The sequence below is a fragment of the Wyeomyia smithii genome, chromosome 3, assembly GCF_029784165.1.
Source record: "Wyeomyia smithii strain HCP4-BCI-WySm-NY-G18 chromosome 3, ASM2978416v1, whole genome shotgun sequence".
NCBI lineage: Eukaryota > Metazoa > Arthropoda > Insecta > Diptera > Culicidae > Wyeomyia > Wyeomyia smithii.
In genome coordinates this window covers 1,398,803-1,422,899 of record NC_073696.1, presented here as the reverse complement: position 1 = coordinate 1,422,899, position 24,097 = coordinate 1,398,803, and the positions used below count along the sequence as shown (strand labels likewise).

At 42.5% G+C, this 24,097-nt stretch overlaps 2 protein-coding genes across 10 annotated transcripts in view; both read left to right on the top strand.

Annotated features, from left to right (window-relative positions):
• LOC129727032 (gamma-aminobutyric acid type B receptor subunit 2) overlaps positions 1–24,097 on the top strand; it is a 59,599-nt gene that overhangs the window by 4,749 nt on the left and 30,753 nt on the right. For 4 of the 9 annotated variants that reach the window (XM_055684411.1, XM_055684418.1, XM_055684410.1 and 1 more), the window contains exons 2-5: positions 19,039–19,602; positions 19,811–19,954; positions 20,015–20,290; positions 20,621–20,686. In XM_055684411.1, coding sequence (XP_055540386.1) covers positions 19,186–19,602; positions 19,811–19,954; positions 20,015–20,290; positions 20,621–20,686 — 903 coding nt within the window. In that variant the 5' untranslated portion in view covers positions 19,039–19,185. The remainder of the gene's footprint in view (positions 1–19,038; positions 19,603–19,810; positions 19,955–20,014; positions 20,291–20,620; positions 20,687–24,097) is intronic. The other 5 variants (XM_055684416.1, XM_055684412.1, XM_055684417.1 and 2 more) reach the window with 2 other exon arrangements.
• Positions 13,433–15,685, top strand: LOC129733070 (uncharacterized). The gene has a single exon (XM_055694625.1). The coding sequence runs from the start codon at positions 13,433–13,435 to the stop codon at positions 15,683–15,685; it is 2,253 nt and encodes a 750-aa protein (XP_055550600.1).

The following is a 24,097-nucleotide window of genomic DNA, read 5'->3' as shown; positions in this document are numbered from 1 at the left end:
TCGGTCTAAATTTCAGTTTTTTTAGATGAATTACGATGTGAATAAACTATTTTTATACTTAACTTAGTTATGCTTTTATGGGCAGTATAGCAATCCATATCTACGAAAAAATGAGAATTTCAATACGATGGCGTGCGCTTTTAAAAGCGACTAATATTTGCCACCACCCGCTTTCTGCTACTCCACAAAGAACCGTCCGCTTTGCCGGCCAATGAACGAATGAGAAATTTAATTGATTTGATTTTATTTTGAAGGGACTTCAACCCCTAACGGTCATTCGTCCCTGATGAGAAATTTTATTCGATGGCTTGCGCTATTATAAGCGACTAATATTTACCATCACCTGCTTTCTGCTGTTTTGGAAAGAATCGCCCCCTTCGTCGGTCAACGCACGAATGAGAAATTCAATTCGATGGCGTACGTATGATACCGGTAGAGTTTTTGAATGTAAATGATGGGGTGAAATGTTCGAATGGTACCTTATATACCAAGGTTTCGTCAGTTGTTCGGAACGAGGGAGGAATTTGGAAGAATAAAGAATGGTAAGAACAAAAGCATCGGAAACAGAAAGAACATCGAATGAAACAACAACAATAACAAAAAAACCGTTTACAAAGTCAGATATGTTATATCCGTTAGTGTCGGCTGTGCTTGGGAAGAGCTGCTCGGTATGATTACGACAATCGATGTTATTTACCATTTTTTCAATAGTGTATCTCAAACAAGGAAGAGGCTCTTTTGAGTTTCCGTGCGTCTGTACTCCAGTTTAGAGGCGGCCGATTCCCGTTCTCGTGACAACGTACGACTCTAAACAATGTTGTGCATGATGGTTCTCCGGCGAGACAGGGGTATGGTGCGCAGGCCTTACAAGTCGCCACCGTAAAACACTCACAAGTAATGAACGAGGAACAAAGAAACTCGGATTGAAACAATCGGCACAAACCCACGCGACAAAAACGGACTAACGATTGGAAACACGGGACGTGGAACTGCAGATCTCTCAATTTCCAAAGAAGCACACGAATGCTCTCCGAAGTATTGAAATCTCGCAGGTTCGACGTCGTAGAACTACAGGAGGTGTGCCAAAATGGCCATGCCATCTACCAGAGCTGCAGCAAAACACATGAGCTAGGGACAGCTGATAGTGATGGGTGAGATGCGAAAACGGGTGATTGGGTGGCCCTCGAATATGCAGATTGAGAATCAAAAGCCGGTTCTTCAACATCAGCATTATAAACGTGCACAGCCCTCACCTCGGAGTACCGAAAACAACAGGGTCAATCCTACGTGCAGTGGAGCCAAAACATGATATCAAGATCGTCATCGGAGATTTCAACGCTAGATCAACCAGGAGGAGGAATAAAAACCGGGGATTGGAAGGTTCAGCGCGCACCAGCTGACCAACAAAATGGGCCTAAGACTCATCGACTTTGCCGCTTCCAAGAACATGGCCGTGCGTAGTACCTGTTTCCAGCACAACCTCCTACACAAGTACACCTGGATGGCACCAAATCAGACAGAAACATAGATCGAACACAGACATCCTATAGGAGCGCTCACGTCGACTCGGACCACTACGTGATGATGGTTCAGATGCGCCCAAAACTCTCCGTTGTTGACAACATACGGTTCCGACGCCCACCCTGGTTGAATCTCGCACTACTGAAGCAGCCTTACGTCAACGAGAGCTACGCGCATTCGCTCGAAGCTGTGCGCTGGATCATCCGAGAGATAAAGCGCCGCTTGGAGGTGGAGGAGTATGCAGAGCTGTAACAGCTGAATCATTCTCAGAAAACGCGAAAGTTCGACCAGAAACACAACGCATCCCGCAGAGGCTTTGTGACGCGAGTCGAAATGTGCCGGATTAATGATGGTAGTACTCTAACGGACGATCGTTAGGTGACCAAAAGGTCAGGGCAGTACTTCGACGATGACTTGAATGGCGCCCATGGCGGCGAAGAAAGCGATTCCGTCGGTGCGTCAAACGTTGAAGACGTTCCAGGCCCAATTACTGGTAAAGTTAATGCCATCAAGCAGCTGAAAACCCATAAATCGGCTAAAAAGGATGGCCTCGGAGCGGAGCCCGGAAAAGCTGGCCACCTGGTTGTATCAGCTGATTGCCAGAATTTGAGATACAGAACAGCTACCGGAGAAGTGGATGGATGGTGTTATGTCCCCTATCTACAAGAAAGGCGACAAATTGGACTGTGGGAACTATCATGCGATCACTGTCCTGAATGACGCCTACAAAGTGCTATCCCAAATCATTTTCCGCCAACAGATTTATGGGACATTATCAAGCTGGCTTCGTGGAAGAACGGTCTACGACGAACCAAATACAGAACCCCCACGCACCACCTATTCATCTTCAAAGTCGCGTATGAAACTATCGACCGAAAAGAGCTATGGAAGGTCATGGACGAAAACGGCTTTCCGAGGAAGCTGATTAAATTGATAGAGGCTACTGTGGATGGAAAGTAGTGCAGAGTGCGGACTTAGGATAGATTGTCGGGTCCATTTGAATCCCGCAGGGGGCTTCGACAGGGTGGTGGTACTGAATCAAGTGGACATCAATACGCGTGGTACGATATCCTTATATGTCAACTCGGTTGCTTTGCTGATGACATGGACATTAGGGTGGGGAATCGTTATATGGAAAAAAACGAAACTTGATAGCAGAAAGCCAGAACCAAGTTTTTTTGTTCTATTTGGAGCCCCAAACAATACTAAATTTATCGGAAGTCGATTGGTTTCGTCTCCGCTTGGCGCATTGCATTTCAAATTTATATGGAGATTTGTATGGAAAAAAACAACTTTTTGCATTTTCCATTCTAAAGAGCTCTAAGTGGCTCAAACCATAGGTTTCATGACTTCAAATAGTAGGTTTTTTGATGCCAAACAAATTGGCTGAAGACACTAAAGGGCTAGGGTGTCCCAAAAAATACTAGTGCTGTTCAAAGTTAAGTATTTCGAAATTAACGTTGCAAATCATTCTTTCTGCCAACACTGTCAGTGTACCGGCGTTAGTCATATTTTCGTTAGAAGAAACACGTTGTAGATTCTACCTATTTCTAGAATATTGACCTTAATTTGTTTGCTTGATCCAGCTGAGTGTATAAACTCGTTACGACAGGTTATTTCTGATGGGAATCCTAGTGACGCCGGTACATTGGAAATGTTGGCAGAAAACAAGATTTTCTGCATTCAAATCGACATACTCAACTTTGAACATCTATAGCTAGCCCTTCAGATATCTAGATATCCTAGCCCTTCAGTGTCTTCTGCAAAGTTGTTAGGCCTCTAAAATACTATACTTTAACATAATGTAGTGCATTTTTAGATCATTATTGAGCTCTCTGGAAAGGTAAATGCAAAAAATTTTGTATTCCCCATACAAATTTTCATACAAATTTTAAATGCAATGCGCCAAGCGGAGATAAAACCAATCGACTTCCGGTAAGTTTGGGGTTGTTTGGGGCCCCAAAAGGAACCAAAAAAACTTGGTTCTGAAAAATCGATCACTTTCCCCCACCCTAATGGACGACAGGACAACTGCGGCGGTGGTAGAACAGTACACCAGACGAAAAAGGGAAGCAACTTAGATTGGGATACAAGTAAATACGTCTCAAATCAAGTATGTGCTAGCCGGCGAAACCAAGGCCGACAGCCAAAGCCTGGGCAGTAGCATTACGATCGACGGCGATGAGTTCGAGGTACTTCACGAGTTCGTCTATCTTGGCCGACTGGTAACTGAGGCCAATGTATTTCACATTAGTTGCGGTCGAATAAACTAATCCCCCGTACGGAGTGTAACCTGTAGCAATAAGACCGGTTGTTTTCTACGGACAAACGAGGACAATGCTCGAAGAGGACCTGTGAGTGCTCGGAGTCCGGTAGGAAGGAGATGACCAGGAACACTGCTGGCAAGATGGGTAGACCAGATGGAGCGAGATTTGGCGGGGAGTACACGGTGTCCCATGGATTGGAGAGCGGGTGCCAATAACTGAGTGAATTGGAGAAACTTTGTTAATCAAGCCATGTCATTCTGATGGAATGCCAAATAAATAAATAAGTTAGATCCGTGTTGGACGAGGTTTTCGTCGGAACTGGTTGCCCGAAATTCATGAAATCAGACGACGGTCCGCTTTTCGATGGGGACGGGTAACACATACACGATATTCTAGCCTTCTTCTCCGCCACGCTACATCTCCAGGCACAAACACGTCGGCCGATGACTGCCAACAGTGATTCTATAAGTAGCCCTGAATTTAGGTGCTTAAGAACGAAGTTAAGCCCAGGAAACTCCGGAGCCATTACTTTTGTGTTATCGATATTGATCTCGTGGCTCAGAAATTTTATACGACTGCGATTGAATTTCCATTTGTTGGTATTTACCGTCAAAATATTCTCCTTTACAATCCTTAAAATTTCTACCGTTGACATCCGGTATTCCCCTAGGTTTACCGCGAAGACGAAGATATCGTTTATATAGACGATAATGTTTTTAACACCACCGAGGATTCTAGTCATTTCACACTGGAAGATCTCTGGGGCATAGTTGGTCCCAAACATCAACCGCGTGAAGCGAAACTCGCCATGTTACGACATGAAAATTGTGATTGATAACTCATGAAGCTCTAAATAGTAGCACGCATTTTCCGGATCTCACTTCGAAAAAAACTTTGCTCCGTGATGCTTGGGTCACATCTCATCTAGTACTGAAAGACGGTAGTATTCGCATTTGATCGTGCGACTCGGTGCCTCGCTAAGAACTCTGCATTAATTAATGGTTTAACATATCCCACAAGGTCAATTCTATTTCGGCCCTAAATGCACACATTACTGGGAAGAGTTTGCTCGAAGCGTATGTTCGAACGGCGTTGTCTTCCGATAACTGAGCTTTACCTGCGTGAAACACATGCTTTAGTCGGTTTCAGTCACTGCCCTGCCGCCGATAGTATTGGCATCCCGAGTCCATCAAAAACGGATTAGGTTTGAAAATCGTACCCGACAGTTTATCAAGGCTTTAGAGAAAGTGTATTTATTTGCTAAAATGTATCAAAAAAGAAAACTATTTTCAGGCATCGAGAAACGAACCATGGATTTTTCTTTCAAAAAACATTATCGTGAACTTTTGTTCCATTTACTAGAATTCATTCGATAGAAAAAAAAAACGCATGAACTCATAGAGCAACGTGAACGGCGTCCTTGTCCACGGGCGTTGTCGGTCCTTTCACACTTTCCATTACAATTCACTAGAAGCCTGCTGACCGTTCTGTTGAACTGCAAACGTATGCGGTGGTCTTGAATGCTCGGTTTCTACTGTGTAGGCTTCAACGAAAGCGGCGGGATATCTAAGGTTTCTTGCTGTTTTCTCCAGTTCCAGCTTTCGTGTATCCGTAGATGATTGCCTGTTCCAAGGACAAGGTTTATGCCCGCTTTGCCGGAGAATTGATGTTGGCGAGTGACACTGCGATTTTAAAACGATTGACGAATCGGTACCATTGCACAATGGTCCAGAAACCAAATTTAGGGGGAAATTTGGACCTAGAGCTCTATAGCAACATTTTAGAGAAAAACTTTCTTCTACAAAGTTATTACATATGATAAAGCGCTTATTGAAAAATTATCAAAAATTAGGGTGACTAACATTTTCGATGCAATCAAGTATCTAACTTTTTTATCTATGTAGATAGAAGAAAAATTTGTTCTACAATGTTATAGCTCCATTAATTTCAAGTAACTTTGTAAAAAAATTTTCTCTATCTTCGAAAACAACCGATTTATATTGAAAAAATCCATTTTACCCTCTAACTTTTTTTATTTCAAGTTTTATCTCAAAACTGTCTTTGAACGACTTTTAGAGCTTTTTAAGAGAAACAATTTGCAGTGCTGATATCGTAAATATCTCAATTTTACTCAAAGTCATTAATATTTTTCATCAAAAAATTTGGTTTCCATTCCATTCTTTTTGGGGTAAACATAAAAAATATCTCTTGGTCTCATTTTGAAGGACATACTTGACTCTAAAAATGGAGGAATTTTTAAAAATATGTTATTTCTTAAATTTGAGTAAATTCAATTAAAAAACAAGACAAAAATTTCAATAATTTTATACATTATGCATATAAAAACACCCAGATTTATTTTTTGGTTTTTTTTTTTCTCATAACTAGGAATAATTACCTTTAATTTGATCCAAAAAAATTGAAAATCGATCAACTGGTTCAAAAGTTATGAATTTTTAAAAAATTAAATACATTGAAGTCGTTTTTTATGGTCACCCTATTTCGAAGTTGGTCACGCAAAGTGCTTCAATTGTACTCAAAATCGCAGGGATGCATCTATGTTGAAAATAATCAAACCCGTATTGTTTCGTTTGGTTGTTAAGGGAACTAGCTCCGAAATAAGGTGACCATAAAAAACGGCTATATTCGATGTATTTTATTTAAAAAACCTAAATTAATCCACCTAGCAGTGCAGAAACCTTCGTTATACTAACTATTACTACATATAAATTAATACTAACTATTACTACATATAAATTTGTAGTGCCAGTAAACCATAAATCGTTTAAAATTATATTCAAAAGATAGTTTTCCAAAGGGTAAACCAGATAACATCACCGAATCAAACCTCGATGAGGTTCTCACATACATTTTCAATACCACAACGGCTTTGTTTTCAAAAATCGCAAAACCCAGAAAAGAACACAATGATTATAGATTATGGATTAGCATCGAAGATTTCCTACGAATTGCAGCAAAGTCCTACAAACTTGCTCTCAAGAAATTATAGTTAAGGATTTTACAGCGCATTAGATGCTTTGTTACCATAAAAAAAATGCTTGAATCATACGTGTGTTCATTTCAAGAAATCAACAAAAATTTTGATAGAATCTGTGAAGACCAAGTGCTAAAAGATTTTATTGAAATATTTATAACTGCTGTTGAAATGTCAATTCCCAGTACACATCAGATGCTGTTAAGAATATTAAATTAATTCTATTTCAAATGCATTTTTTCAAAATTAAAGTTTTTCGCAAGACTTAAGGATTTTGACTGTTTAAAGTGTACTCGGGAACCTAGGCTGTATGGTAAAATCTGAAACACTTTCAGAACCTCATAAAACTTGCCGCCAAAACGAGGATCGGGATAACATGGATACTCTGTTTGCACTGACCTTAAAATAAATTTAAAATAAATTTGGAAAACAATATTTATATTATACAAAAGTGAAAGTAAACGAGAACCGGAGCATTGTAGTTTTCTCTGAAATCTATTGAATATTGTTAGTAAAAAAGCTATTCAAAATAAAAGGTTCATTTATTTACACCAGTTAGAACGAACTATCATAGTATGAAAATTATGCACAAATGTCTTAACCCTTAGTTTCTTCTGAGAGATAAATAGTAGTTGAAAAAAAGAGAGAGCGAGAGAAAGAGAGATAGTGATATAAAAAAAGGATAGAGAGAGAATTGATCCAAAGAGTAAAATACTCCATGTTTAAAAATTCTTTCGTAAATATTCTGAAATTCAAGCAACCAATAAAAAACTCGCTCAACATATTTATAAATACTAACGTACATACACACATACACATGTATACAAGCAATATTCATTCAGACGAACTGAGTCGATTGGTATACGGCACTTGGCCCTCAACAGATTTTTTTTATGTTTAAAGTTAAACACTCTATGTAAAAAAATACTCTTTGATCAATATCTCAAAATCTAAGCCAATAATCAAAAATCCGCTCGGTAGCATTCTGGGGGAGCACAGTAGCTTTCATTTTCATATGAAATCATCAAAATCGGATATTGAGCTCTACAAGAAAGGTGCGTTAGTATTTTGCGTCACATACATACAGACAACATACATACACACACACACATACACACGAACAGACATTGCTCAGTTCGTCGAACTGAGTCGAATGGTATATACCACTCGGCCCTCTGGTCTTTGGATCTATTTTGCGTTTTTCGACCGATTTTATAACCTTTGTTTAGTATAACAAAGGTAAAAAATTCCTAACTTTTGAATCAGTTGATCGATTTTCGATCTTTTTGGGTCAAATTAGAGGTAATTACGTCTAGTTATAAGAAAAAATACCAAAAAATAAATCTGGTTGCATTTGTATGCATAATGTATAAAATTATTGGAATTTTCGTCGTGTTTTTAAATTGAATTTACTCAAATTTTAAAAATTTGATATTTTTCAAAATGAGACCAAGAGATATTTTTTATGTTTGCCCCGGAAAAAATGACATACAGGAGGTGGCTAAGGAGTCAATCCGCCTCCGCAAAGGTCCGGCGGGGACCCAGGTAGCTACCTTCCGACTACCGTCGGCGGACGCTAACCTGGCCCTGAAAGAGGGCAAGTTGAAGGTCGGCTGGTCTGTATGTCCTCTGGGCATACTACAGCAACCAGACATTTGCTTCCGGTGCTTTGAGGGCGGACATAAGTCCTGGACCTGCAAGGGGCCCGATAGGAGCCAGCTGTGCAGGCGATGTGGAGGTGCAGGCCATAAAGCAAAGGACTGTGGGGAGTCTCCCTAGTGCATGGTATGTTCCGGGAAACGGGACGCCAAACACTTTATGGGAGGCCCCAGGTGCCCAACCGGTAAGCCGGCTGCGTAACCACGGGCGTAAGGGTGACGCAACTGAACCTGAACCATTGCTTCGCGGCTCAGCAGCTGCTACACCAAGCAGCCACTGAGTCGTTGTCGGACATCGCTGTCATATCGGATCCCTACCGCATCCCTCCCGGAAACGGTAACTGGGTTGCGGATAAGTCCAGATTGGCGGCCATATGTACGACGAGCAAGTTCCCGGTTCAGGAGGTTGTCTCAACCTCAGAAGAAGGGTACGTAGTTGCTAAGGTGAACGGAGTGTTCTACTGCAGTTGCTATGCTCCGCCACGTTGGTCTACCGAAAGGTTCACCCAGATGGTAGACCTCCTATCCATGGAGCTAACGGGCCTAACGCCGTTGGTGGTGGCGGGCGACTTCAACGCTTGGGCTGTTGAGTGGGGAAGTCGCTTCACGGACCAGAGGGGCCAGATCCTGTTGGGGGCTTTTGCAAAGCTCAACCTAGATCTGGCCAACGTTGGGAACAGAAGTACATTTAGCAGAAATGGTGCGGAGTCGATCATCGACGTGACGTTCTCCAGCCCAGGACTGATCAAGAACTGGAGGGTAGACGATGGCTACACTAATAGCGACCACCAGGCGGTCTGTTTTAGTGTAGACAACAACGAGAGGCGGCAAGCGACGGGTAGAGCCAGCACTCCGACCGTTCGCGGGTGGAAGACATCGCACTTTGATGCCGAGGTATTCGAAGAGGCAATGAGAAGGGAGCGCGAGGGGGGCATTGGCTCCGCCCGACTGCTGACCAACTAGTTGCTATGCTATCGCGGGCGTGCGACGCCACCATGCCTAGGACTCGTCAACCTAGGAATGGAAAGCCACCGGTTTACTGGTGGACGGACGCGATAGCCGACCTTCGCAGTGCGTGCCTCCGTGCAAGACGGAGGATGCAGCGTGCGCGAAACGAAGAAGAGAGGACAGAGCGCCGCGCAGCATTCAGTTCGGCAAGATCGAGGCTAAAGAGTGCGATAAAGGCCAGCAAGAGGGCCTGCTTCGATAGGCTATGTGCGAGTGCCAATACAAATCCGTGGGGTGACGCCTACAGGATCGTAATGGCCAAGACTAAAGGCGCGCTGGCGCCTGCAGAGCGATCACCAGCGATGCTGGAGCGTATCATCGAGGGACTCTTTCCACGCCACGAGCCAAGTCCTTGGCCTCCGGCGGTCGAGTCTCACGTCCGACGTTCCAGTATCTCAGACATAGACCAGAGATGGTCGGCCAACCTGCCGAGCATCCAATCCGTGAGCGACGACAGCCGTGTCGAGGCAGGGGAGGAGGCAAGGGTTACGAATGAGGAACTCATCGTGATCGCCAAATCCCTAAAGGTGAGCAATTCACCGGGACAGGATGGTATCCCTAACCTGGCGATCAGGCTGGCGATAAAAACGGCCCCCGGGCTGTTCAGGGCAGTCATGCAGAGGTTCCTGGATGACTGTCTCTTTCCGGACAGGTGGAAGCGGCAGAGACTGGTCTTATTGCCGAAGGCTGGGAAACCGCCAGGGGACCCATCGGCATATAGGCCTATCTGCCTGCTGGACACCGCGGGCAAGGTGCTTGAGAGGATCATCCTCAACAGACTGGTGAGGTACACGGAGGGTGTACACGGTCTGGCAAGCAACCAGTTCGGCTTCCGGAAGGGCAGGTCCACGCTGGACGCAATCTCTTCCGTCATCATGACGGCGGAGGTAGCTATCCAGCGCAAGAGAAGGGGAATACGCTACTGCGCAATCGTCACGCTCGACGTGAAGAATGCGTTCAATAGTGCCAGTTGGGACTCCATAGCGCTCGCGCTCAGGAGCATCCATGTACCGGTGTCGCTGTACAAGATTCTGGAAAATTATTTCCAGAATCGAATACTTGTTTACGACACGGAGGAGGGTCAGAAGTGCGTCCCAATTACCGCAGGAGTTCCGCAAGGTTCTATCCTGGGCCCGGTGTTGTGGAATGTCATGTATGACGGAGTGTTGAAACTCAAGTTCCCTGTAGGGGTTGTGATCGTCGGCTTTGCAGACGACATAACGCTGGAGGTTTACGGCGAGTCTATCGAGGAGGTCGAGTTGACGACCGCACACTGTATACGCAAGGTCGAGGACTGGATGCGGTCCAGGAAACTGGAGCTCGCGCATCATAAGACGGAGGTCACGGTTGTGAACAACCGTAAATCGGAGCAACAGGCGGTGGTCAGAGTCGGAGACTGCACCATCACCTCGAAGCGATCCCTGAAGCTCTTGGGGGTTATGGTGGACGACAAGCTCACGTTCGGGAGTCACGTTGACTATGCCTGTAAGAGGGCCTCATCGGCTATTGCAGCACTATCTCGTATGATGTCCAATAGCTCAGCGGTTTATGGCAGCAAGCGAAGACTTCTTGCCAGCGTGGTTTCGTCCATACTTAGGTATGGTGGGCCAGTGTGGTCCAGAGCGCTAGGTACTAACAGTTACCGTGGTAAACTGGAAAGCACCTACAGGCTCATGTGCCTGAGAGTTGCGAGTGCGTATCGTACGGTGTCATACGATGCAATCTGTGTCTTGTCCGGCATGATGCCTATCAGCATCGCCATCAAGGAGGACAGAGAGTGTTTCGACCAACGTGACACAAGGGGCATACGAGGTACCAGAAGGTCATTCTCGATGCTCCGCTGGCAGCGGGAATGGTCCAACTCCACAAAGGGCAGATGGACGCACCGACTCATACCGGAGATATCCGGCTGGGTCGGGAGACGACATGGTGAAGTGAACTTCCACCTGACACAAATCCTGTCAGGCCATGGTTGTTTCAGGCAATATCTGCACAGGTTCGGACACGCGGTGTCCCCCATGTGTCCCGAGTGCATGGAGGAGGAGGAGACTGCTGAGCATGTCTTCTTCGTATGCCCCCGTTTCGTAAGAGCGAGGAGCAACATGATGGCTGTGAGCGGGCTTGGCACTACTCCGGACAATCTAGTCCGGAGGATGTGCGACGACCCGGACATCTGGAACGCGGTCTGTGCGGCCGCCTCTCAGATTGTTCTGGAGCTGCAACGTGTGTGGCGGGTCAACCACCAACACGCCAGTGGTAGCTAATTACCAGTCTCCAGGTAGTTAGCTAGGAGGTTATAAGAGTAAAGAGGGTGCATCACGCACAAAAGCCACTCCCCGACGTAATACTTAACCGTCGTTCCGGGAAGACCAGGGCTGGGTTCTCTTCTCAGGTGTCTGTGTGCAGATTTCCCCGCCACCTTTAAAAAAAAAAAAAAAAAAAAAAAAAGCCGTTGTCGTCCATCACCACTGCCACGTGACGATTCGCCCTTATTCAACCGCTGTCGCTGCGTCATTGCCTGCAGCTCCAAGACCAGTGGACGGGACCGCCACTTCCTGATATGTATGTCCATGTTCGCCAGGTACTTTTTCACTGTTTGGTTGGTTGCCTCGACCTTCCGGTCAAACGCACGCAGCGATGTAGCCACTTTTCGTCTCAGTAGCATACCGTTCATTGCACACGCACACTTCTGAACGGAGCAGCTTCACTGTTTTCACCATCACGGGTAGAGTTCGACTGAAAGAGCTGACAATGTTTTCTGTTGACTAATGGGTTACTATGATTGATGCTGCATGGGTAATTTCGTTAGTGTGTTTGAAGGTGAACCCAAGAAAAATGGACAATTTTTGTCCATACAACAGTTTGGTGGTGGTCCCGTACTTCGAAGAGAGCGCATGTTTGTGATGTTCAAAAAAACCCGCCTCAATGAGAACGTGGTCAATTTGATTTGTTGCTCGGTGGTCATGTGATACCCAGGTCGCTGGGAAAAAGATGCTTCTAATCACCAGGCCTCGAGCAGCCGCAAAGTGTATGCATCGTTGACCATTGACGTTCGTGTCGATGTGTAGGCCGTAAGGCCCTATCACCGGTCTATTCATCACTTACCTACCGACCTGGGCGTTCGTATTTCCGTATATTGATGTCCCATGGCAAGCAACTGTCGTATATCGTATGTTGAACTCGTTTCAACCTATCGCTCGCTTCACCGCTCAGGTAGTGTTCGCTCCACCAGTCACGAAGGGGTTAATTAAGATTGTCGCGCACTCTACAAGCTCGATCAATTGTCATTCGATCAGGACTCCACTTCATCTCATAGCCCATCTACGCTAATTCTCTCACTCAAACACACTATGCTATCCGAACGTTCAGCAGCTTAAACCACAGGATCGTTAGCATATCAAAGTCAGTACTCTTGAGACCAGGCAACGGTCAACATTCCTCATTGGCACCACGCACAGATCAAACCCGTATTATACAATTTAAAAATAAGTTAATATAGTGTTTAATTTAGATTAAAATTAAAATTAAATTGTTTACTGCTCCAAACTTAATTACAATTAAACATGGTCCTTCGAGCCGGATCAGACGTCGAATGAATCCCGTCTATCCGCTAAAAATTGCCGTCAATAAAAGATCGAAGGCGAAAGCGCCATCGCGGCTGATTTGGAAGAACAATTAATTACATTCAAGGCATTGTTAATGCACCGAATAGGTGAGTGAGGTTCCATTGTTTTACGCTTCTATCGATTGTTCTACCGGGTCTTTTTTATGTGGCTTGGATTTCGATAATTGCTTGCGCAACGAATATACTTCTGCGAGACAAGGAGATGATAGTTGGAAATTTGTAACTTTAGTGAATATACCGAAGCCACTACTCCGATAATAGTTTTGCCACGAACAGACGAAATTATACCAGCCAGCAACTTCTATATTGATACAAGGCAATAATTTGCCTCAATCAGGACTTCCCAACATTCAGCACCATGTCGTCGGCAGAAAGAAAGCTTCGCAGCCTGAAAAATCGCAAACGCGTTGTGATAAAATCCTTCTCGGAAATAACAAGCTTCATCGCCAATTACCAAGCGGATCGTGATGAACTGGAAGTTTCAGTGCGGTTAGAAAATTTAGTGGTGATGTGGAATGAATATAATGCGGTGCAAACGGAACTGGAATCCTTAGAAAAGGACGAAGATGTTTTAAATGCCTACGACAAAGAAAGGACTGACGTCGAAAAAACATACTATCGCGCCAAAGGTACGCTTCTTTTACACAATCGCCAGCCTAACCACCAACCTACGCAACAAAGACCTCAAGAACCCTCCCATCCACTTCAAGTCAAGCTTCCGGACGTCAAAATTCCAATCTTTAGTGGCGAACACGAAGGTTGGATGAATTTTCATGATCTGTTCTTATCGTTGGTACACTCTTCGGCCACGCTTTCTACTATACAAAAACTTTACTATTTGCGTTCATCTCTGTCCGGGGAAGCACTCAAGCTCATACAGACTATCCCCATTAGTAACGAGCAGTATCCGGTAGCATGGCAAACATTAGTTACTCACTTTCAAAACCCTCGTCGCTTGAAAAGGACAAACGTGCAATCTTTATTCGACTTCCCATGCCTGAAACGTGAGACAGCCACCGAACTGCACACACTCATTGAGAAGTTTCAAACTAATGTAAAAATTTTGAAACAGTTGGGCGAAAATACTGAACACTGGGATGTGTTACTTATTCACATTCTTAGCACTCGATTAGACAATGTGACCAGACGTGATTGGGAAGAATACGCTGAAGCAAATCAAGCAGTTAAATTTAGTCAACTCATAGAATTCCTGCAGCGTCGGGTTAACGTTTTACAAACAGTAGGAAAGGGAAACGTCGACACACCGCAACATATCGTTTCCACAAAACCTGTTCCTTTCCGGTCTTCCAATCCCGGAACAGTAACCAAAGGTTTCCGCGGCTGCATAGTGTGCTCTGGACAGCATACGCTCTATCAATGCTCTTCCTTTTCTCAAATGTCAGTAAGTGAAAAGGAACAATTGGTTCGACGCAATCAACTTTGCCGAAATTGCTTACGACGAGGTCATACGGCAAAAGATTGCTCTTCTGAAAGTAGTTGCCGGAAGTGTCAAGGCCGACACCACACACAGCTGTGCATGCAGAGGTCAAACCAAAACAGTTCTGCGTCAGTCGCTCAAGCGGTTGAGCCATTGAACCAACACGATCCACCCAGCCAGTTTAGTTCCAATGAAGCTCCGCACTCATCCACTCCAGCAGCTCACACCGGTATCACTAGCTGCACTTCGCAGAAGGAAAGAAGAAAAAAAGTCTTGTTAGCGACTGCAATGATCATTCTCGTAGACGACGTTGGAAATGAGCACACAGTCCGTGCTCTCCTTGATTCAGGTAGTGAATGTTGCTTCGTAACCGAGCGAGTGAGTCAACGCATGAAAATTCAGCGTGCTAGAGCAGATCTCCCAATCAAGGGGATAGGGCAATCCTCCACACAAGTGCGATTCAAAATTCGATCTACTGTAAAATCCCGCATCTCCGAGTATGTTAATGAGATAGAATTGTTGATTCTCCCCAAGGTTACAATTGATTTACCGTCCCTCTCGGTTAATGCTTCATCGTGGTCATTACCACCTGGAATTCAATTAGCTGACCCTGCCTTCTACGAATCCTGTCCCATTGATGTTGTGCTGTGTGCAGAGATATTTTTTGACGCGTTCAACGTTGCCGGGCGCATTGTGCTAGGCGATACACTACCATGCTTGATCAATTCCGTCTTCGGATGGGTCGTTTCGGGTAAAATCGACGTACAAAATAAACGAGGAACAATCTCTTGCAATTTAGCGGCTACCGCAGATCTACATCGGTCTATAGAGCGATTTTGGGCCATCGAGGATGACTCAGGACCAGCTTACTCACCACAGGAGGTATTTTGCGAGAATCATTTCTGTAAGCACGTAACTCGCCTGGAAACTGGGCGGTACACTGTTCGATTGCCACTAAACGAAGAGATCAGAAACAAGCTTAGCGATAATCGGCGCACAGTATTTCACCGATTCCGCATGCTCGAGGCACGATTGAGCCGTAACCCGCAGTTATCAGAAAGCTACCATAAATTCATGCGAGAGTACATAACTCTAGGACACATGGAACGCATCGATGAATCAAAGGAAACAACACAACCAAACTTTTTTCTACCACACCATCCGGTTACCTGAGAAGACAGCAGCACTACCAAGGTGCGCGTCGTGCTTGACGCTTCATGTAAAGGTACAAATGGAATTTCTCTCAATGATGCCATGTTCGCTGGCCCGGTTATACAGGAGGGCATTCGCTCCATACTAATGCGATCACGATTGCATTCTGTGGCACTTGTTGCAGATGTTGCAAAAATGTATCGTCAAATACGGCTGGATCCAGCAGACACACCACTGCACCGGATATTTTGGCGATTTTCTCCTTCGGAACCTGTGTCTGTGTACGAATTAAAAACGGTTACATATGGTACCACTTCAGCACCATTTTTAGCCACCCGTGTCCTTCAAAAACTCGCTGAAGATGAACGCGAAAATTACCCTGCTGCAGCAAAGGCCACCTGTGAAGATTTTTAAGTGGACGATTTATACTCAGGTGCTGACACAGTTGAAAATGCAGCAGTACTGCGCCACCAGCTAGATTCCATGTTTTCATCAGCAGGTATGCAACTTAGAAAGTGGGTGAGCAACAGTCTTGCAGCACTAGAAGGCGTCCCCCAGGCTGACAGGGCACTACAATCGTTAGTTGATTTAGACAAGGACTAATCAATTAACTGGGCAGCTAAAGCGCATCGAGAGTTGAAAAAAATTTATGAAAATGCAGCTCTAAGCGAAAGAGCGTGCTTTGAAAACGACAATTTCGATGTTGACGACTGTCCGCGTCAAGGAACTTCGAAAACATTCGAAGACGCTGAATTGAAGGCTTTGTGTGATAAGAGTCTATGTCAAATGCAGGAACAGCTTGCCTCGGTATCTCCAAGCGATTGCTTTGCTTTGGGAATTGCGCAACTGAATGATGCAAGAACTTGGTTTCTTAAAATTCAAATCCTAGGGACGTCGTTTTTCCGTCTGCCCGCTCCAGTAGCGAAAAGGAAAGGTTTTCCCATCGCATCGTGACTACCCGGTCATGGTTATTCTACAACGTCGGCTTGGGCGAATATACACGCTGCGGTTGGTGTTATTCATTATGATCTGTGGAAACCGAACGAAACAATCACTTGGGAACGGTATCGATTTCGATTGATGCGATTAATTCGAGCACTGTATGAAAAATGGTCACAATACATAAAAACAATTCTACTGCATGACAACGCTCGGCCTCATGCTGCCTAAATCGTTGAAACTTACATAGAAACGCTCACTTGCCATATTCCCCAGATAGTGTGCAGCTAGGCAAAAGACCAGATTAAAGTTTCTAGGATACAATTTTTACTGGTTTAAAATGATGTTTGTAAATGATCTACAAACATGTATGGTAAAAATTGTCGAATGCTTTTGAAGTGTTTTGAACAAAGTGAGCAAATTATTGAAAGGAAAAAACATATGGAACTCTTTACACTACCCATCGTAAATTTGGAATCGTGTCACTGAGTAGTGCAATACCCAATTTAAATTTAACCCAAGAATCCGACCACCTTAAAAGTTCTGGTTGCTACACTGTCAGCCGCTACATGGCATTAGTTGGCACTACTATTCAGTATTTTAAATTATATTTATCTCGTGAACCAAACCACTTGAAAAACTGTGGTCTTCAGGAAAGTTGTTCAGAAGGCCAAGTGCATCTGGCTCGCCAAAAGTTTAGTTGCCAAAAGTGGTTGGGGGTAAGACCGCTATGTGACACAAATGTGCGTTTAGTCTTTGATTATTAATTAATTTTACCTCGAAACCTAAATTAAAATCGGTTAGACACAACTGCTCATAGACACCTTCGAATGAAGCCCAAAATAATTTAATCATAATGAGTTCGGCCTTGTACTTTTACAAATAAATACATGGTTTGGATGGTTTGGGTTATCCCAAGTATAGTTCGACCCGTCTGAAAAATACACTATACCATCACACATTCGTTATCTGGGTTTCAATCTTATTCAAAAGCTGCGACAATGTCACACAATATTGATGTGATTTAATCTAAATAATTTAACAAATGTAAAATTATCTCTTATATCACGACTAGTATAGGCAAAAGACAAGCTAAGCAATCGTTTAACGTTCCCATGTCATCACAGCTTATTCTTCAGACATTCTCCATATTATTTAAACTTTTTGTCATATGTGATAATATGCGTTAAAAATAAAAAACGCTCCAAACATAAATATTTGATATTAAATTCACATAAACCCACACTTTCCTTATTTCGTCATTTTCCACAAATTTTATACTGAAAATGGTTTCTTGGTAGTATAAACATTCGAGCATAGCATTATAATTACTCAATTAATGAATACTTATTCCAACGCAACTGTATGTTTGAGCTCATGAAGCGATAAAACCAGATTTCATATTTTTTTTACATTTTCGCTTCATCAACACAAGCGTCGAGGCAGACAATTCGAATATTATTTTATTCCTACCATAAAACACAGCGTCGGCAACGTGACTCGGCTGCCGTTCCAGTTCTTCCACGCAGTACCCCAACGAAAAACCGTCCTTCACATTTGTAATTATTACAAAAAAAAACTCTCCAAAACAATGGAGCACCATGCTTAACACAAAGCATTCAGGGATTTCTACTAACCTGACATTTTACAACGCAAGCTTTCGGCTTTTTTTATTCTCACATCTCAATTTTTATTCAACCCCTTAAATAGGAACAGGGGAGGAAAACATTGTTAGCTATTGTTGAATCCGATCCCTTCGAAACTGATGGGGACGAACCTCACTCAACGCATTGTAATCTAATAAAAGTGTCCTCACCGATGTAAAGTGCAGTGCAAGATGCTCGACCAAATCTACCAGCTGAGCTGCTATTATGTGTCCTTTACTTTTCAAGGGTGAAAAGTTTCTAACAAAATCGCTATGCAGATGGGGACGGACCATCATTAAAGCACACTTCACGGCCTTGGCGTTGGTTCAGATCAGAAAGTGCATCATGCTGCGCTGAAACAATGTCCAGTTAATGACGGATTCACTTGTTATGTAAAACTGTGTCATTTAACCGGTTTGACACACTTCTGCAGCCAGTTCTGCATCCCATTGTGGCGGTCACGTACCATCTACAAGGGGGGCTAATAGCAAGGGGGATGTCTGCTGTGAGCCCTTCGTCGCTTTATTGTCTGTGCTTCACGGGAAGGTCATCTCGTTAGTATTCATTACCCAGGCCGGTGGAATTTAGAAACGTGTTTTCCACAGAAAATGGGATTATTGGGACGAAAGGGATGAGCGAAGCGTTCGTTATCAGGTCGTTGTACGAATCGTATCTCCCGCGAGCAAGCACGTGCTTACTCACTCTCATTTGCTCTGCTTCTGGCTCCCACTAATAAGTGGGAGCAAACTATATGTTTATTTTTTTTTGCGCTCTGGCCTACTGATGCAGAAGAAGACTTGGCGCCAGATTCCCACCATGTTTTTAGCAAGCAACAGTCGCGTACACACCTAGCTATATGTAAACGAACCGCACAAAGCGTGCCAGTGAAGTGGCAAACAGGATTAAGAGCAGAAAAAGAACAATTTAAAGTGAACAATGCTGCTACCGTTGGCTGTTATCCTCTTGTGGTTTGGGGAAACGCTGGCGGGTGCGCCTCCAATCTCATCGTTCTCGTGGGAAAATTTCGAAAACATAACCCACGAGCCGGCTTTTGTGACGAGGGGCAGAGTGCTGCGAAGTGTAAGCAAATCGGTCCTATTAGTGAATGAAACCAACGTTCTGAATAGAAATTCCATCAATACGGCTTTCGAGCGAACGAGACTGTCTGCGGCCGGCGGGAAAAAACGACTCCGGGAGGTGTCCATTCTCGGACTGTTCGAGCTGAGCACCCGGCAGGGAGTGCGGAAGGAAGGATACAGTGAATTGGCGGCCGCCCAACTGGCGGTGCAACATATCAACCGGAGGGGTTTGCTGCTCGGATACACACTGAAGCTCTTAACGAATGATACCAAGGTTTGTGGAAGAGGAAAGCATAAGCTGGGATAATTTCATTACGCTACTGCGCTTTCGATAACGAAAGTGCATTATCGTGTAGAATTCGCTTCGTACACGGTGTTGAGTTAATCGTCTAGGGAGTTTGTTGTAAATGGCAATGCGTCTCCATCAGAGTCGTTAGACAAGCAAACGCAGGGTGATTTATCTTTTCACTTGTGTCTTTCAGTGTGATCCAGGCGTTGGTATCGATCGTTTTTTTCATGCCCTGTACACCCATCTGGATAAACGAATAATCATGGTATTGGGTTCCGCTTGTTCTGAAGTCACCGAAAGCCTAGCCAAAGTGGTTCCATACTGGAATATTGTGCAGGTATTGTTCCTTTTATTCATACTAATCTCAACCCTTACACTTTATTGCTATATGAAACAGGTTTCCTTCGGTTCGACTTCCCCGGCACTGAGCGATCGAAGAGAGTTTCCACTGTTCTACAGAACCGTCGCACCCGATTCATCACACCACTCGGCGCGTATTGCGTTCATTCGATACTTTGGCTGGGATACGGTCGCAACTTTTTCCGAAAATGAGGAAGGCCATTCGCTGGCCATCAACGATTTGGTTACCGAGCTGGAGCGGGCTAACATTACCTGCGCTGCGACGATTTCGTTCGCCGAGACGGATTTCAAGGAACAGCTCAAGCTACTGCGGGTATTTTGTTCCCATAGAATGTCCACTCCTCGGAACAGTACACACTTAGTGTCCCCCTCACCTCTCTGTCCTTCTCTAAACCACCCACAGTTTTTATTTTCAGTAGAGTTGTAGTAGCTCGTTGTTTCCGTTGATTCTCTGAATGCCCAGGTGCTGTCCCCTGTCTAAATTTTAGGTAAGATTTCATTCGATGGTTACGTTCTACTTGAATGCTTGCGTCCCATGTTTTTCTGTGTCCAGCTATGAGTTAGTGTGATTTTCGTTTTACCTTCGGCACTGAAGTTAAGCGGTAGTCATTGCTAGTTCTAATGGCTGATATTGTTTTTTCAGGATAAAGACATACGGGTTATTATTGGCAGCTTCTCACACGAAATCGCTGCGAAAGTGTTTTGTGAGGTGAGTATTGCGAACATTGAAAGTAGAATTGAACTTTAATGTATTCCTATTTTTTTATCGAAAAACACGAAAATGGCAAAAATAATGTCAAAATTGGCACAATATTAATACAAAGATGGCACACAAAAAATGCAAGAAAATTAACTCAAAATCTACTAAACTAAAATCCGCTGCCAAATGTTTTATAAATGACACAAAAAAGTACAGAAAACCTGCAAAAGTGTTCTGAAATGTTATGAAAATGTCAGAAAAACATTGAAAAATTACAAACATGACAGGAATTACATAGAAATACCAGAAACTACTAAAAATGTCACAAACATAACCCCAAGATAGCAGGAGAACTTTGAAAAATAGTACATTAAGTAAAAAGTGATACGAAAACTACTCAAGAGTGATCCTAAAATGGTGCAAAAATTATCCAACAATGATAAAAAAGTATGAAAAATGTTACGAAAATGGTTCAAGAATAATGAAAAAAAAAAAATAAAAGAGGGCTCTAGAACAGTACAGAAATTGCCAAAACCACATGAATGGCATGAAAAATAGAAAGATAATGCAAAAATGAAATTCTAAAGTTGTAAAAGTTGTACACATTAATAACTACCTTAAAGTACGTGATAAATACTCAAAACTGACTAAAAATGGAGTAGCGCAAATATCACAAGAGACCTAAACATTATTGAAACAAGGCATTATATTTACGCCAAAATGTTGCAAAATAATGGTGGTGTAATATTACAGTATGAATCGAAAAAATCGAAACCCCGATACAAAAATGACTCAAAATACCACGAAATGTGGTGAATGCCAAAATAATATAAAACTGACAGATAAATGAAACATAGTGGAAAAAATCACACTGAATGACAAAAGTTTTTGAGCAAAATGAATCAAAAATAACACAAAAAATATTTTGAAATAAATCCAACAATAGTGCAAAAAACACCATAAAAAATTTAAAAAACTCCCAAATAATATAAAACTGTGTTGTTCAATACAAAAATTTCAATACCAAATATCTCGAAACTATTTTAGTGAGTTTTTAAAGTGAGAGATACACAAATTACAAAATGTGCAAAACTGGCACAAACAATATACCGAAAAAAAACTTTGTCCGACTTGATCCAAGTTTAACGTAGCTCTTACGTCAAATGCGTTTGATGAGGAAACGTAGGCAACTTAGCGACTCGACTACTAACAAGTTGTAAATATAATAAGTTAGTATTCTCAGCATGTGAAGAGACACTCTTTCTCAGTGACAAAAATAACTCTCTTAAGGCAGTGTGTGTGATTGATACGATGCCGGAGATTGCGGGTTGCAGTCCCGTCTGAATGAGGCTAACTGTCACAAGGCTAAGTCACACCTTCTGTTCCCGTTCATTTTCCGCAATCTGGTAAAATACATACATTGCCCGCTTTATTGAGCAAAAACAGTGTTAAACCCAGGAGTGAAGCAAATATAATGAAAAAAATGACCCATAAATCTTGGAAAAAAATGATGATTTAAAATAATGATCCAAACAAAGACGAAACAGAAATACAACAACAATGCATTGGTGGTGGAAAATAATCCGAGATAAACACAAAGATAACAGTTGAAAAAACATGATATATGAAAAAATATAAGTACGCAATGAATAATGCAAAAATGTCAGAAAATAAATGCAAAAATGACGAAAAAAAACCAACATATGTAATGAATGTAGGAACAAAAAAAAATTTCTCAAAAACGGCACAACGCATGAAAAATAGCGCAAAACTTGAAAAAAAAAAAACACAAAAAAGGCACAGTGATAGGAAAAAAATTACGAAAAAGTGATACAAAAATGCAGGCTTCTTCCGTTCTCTTGATTTTTGCCCAAATTTCCTTTTCTACCTGCCAAACCTCTTGAAGTACTAGACTTTCTCTCATACAGAGTGAGTAATTATCCACATTTAGGCGTAGAGTATTTCAGTCGCAGAGTTCCTTTTCACTCTTTATCATCACGTGTTAGGGATTAACCTTTATTTGCTCTCTCAGTTTAAGAGGGAGTAGTTTTCGTTAGCTTCTCCTTTAATAGAAGAGAAGTTGGCCAAATATCAAAACATTTAGGTTCATTTTGAAGCCACATCCTAACCGTTTTCGAATTTAATATTATAGGAAGATTCACAACTCACCATGGGTGCGTATTCTGTAGAAAGTTCAATTTTATACTGTTTTTGCCGCACCCCAGAGCGATGAGAACGGAAACGCAATGCTCAGTTGGTCGCCGAGCAATTTATTTCATTATTCTTGCGTGCCCGGATGCTCTGTCGAATTAGGAGCGTTTTTTCGTCAGAGGAACTATTACTCTGCGCTTTCTCTACAGCAGATGGTGTGATGCACATTGAATGTAAGCTCGTAGTTGTTAAGAGGGAAGAAAACTCTTTCTCTTTAAGATGAAGATGAGCAAAACAAAGCCTGCAAAAATGGTGCAAATATAGCCATAGAGATTACACTAAATATGATGAAAAATGTCCAAGAAATACCAAAATTGCTCAAAAATAATACAAAAACGTTTCAAATATAATTCAAAACTGAAACAAAAAACATAGAAGAGAAATGAAAATTTCGCAAACTGTATGTACAAATTGTGTAATTAACAATATAATGGTAAAGGCGAATTATGAAAACATGGCACGAAAATTCCTAAATATATAGCACACAAAAAGTAAACGAAAATGCAAAAACGAAGTCAAGACAATTCGACTGAAACGGCACAAACAGTGACAAGTGACAAGTGACCTAAACATGACTTAAAATATATACATGCATAAGTTAGAAACACGAATGCCACTATAAAAAATAAAACATGGCCCAATAAAACACAAATGTCATTAAAATAGCTTAACAATAATTTAAGAACAACTCGAAGGTGGCACAAAGATTTCACAAAGCTATTTCGCTAATTGAATAAAAATGATACATAAATCATGAGTATAAAAACCATCATCAACATAATATTAGGTGCTGAAAAATATTCAGAAAATAACACAAAAATAATGAAAATATCGCACGAAAATGGTAGAAATAACACACTAGTAACCGTTTATTTGCACTGTTTCTAAAACAGTCCATAAAAAGTAAAATAATAAAAGGCATTTTAATAACACTAAAATGGCACAAAATTGGTTCAAACCGATTTCGATATGACACAAAAATAGACGAAAAATGGCACAAACGTTAAGCAGGTATTACACGAAGCAAATATTTGCTATTTTTGGTACGGATTTTATTTTGTGCAAATAAAAATCGTACCAAAAATAGCAAATACTCGCTTTGTCTAATACCTGCTTTAGACGGTAACCACTGACAATTGGCTAAAAATGTTGACATGAAAATAATGAAAAAACGACCCAGAAATGTTACAAAATCAGGCTTCAAAAAAG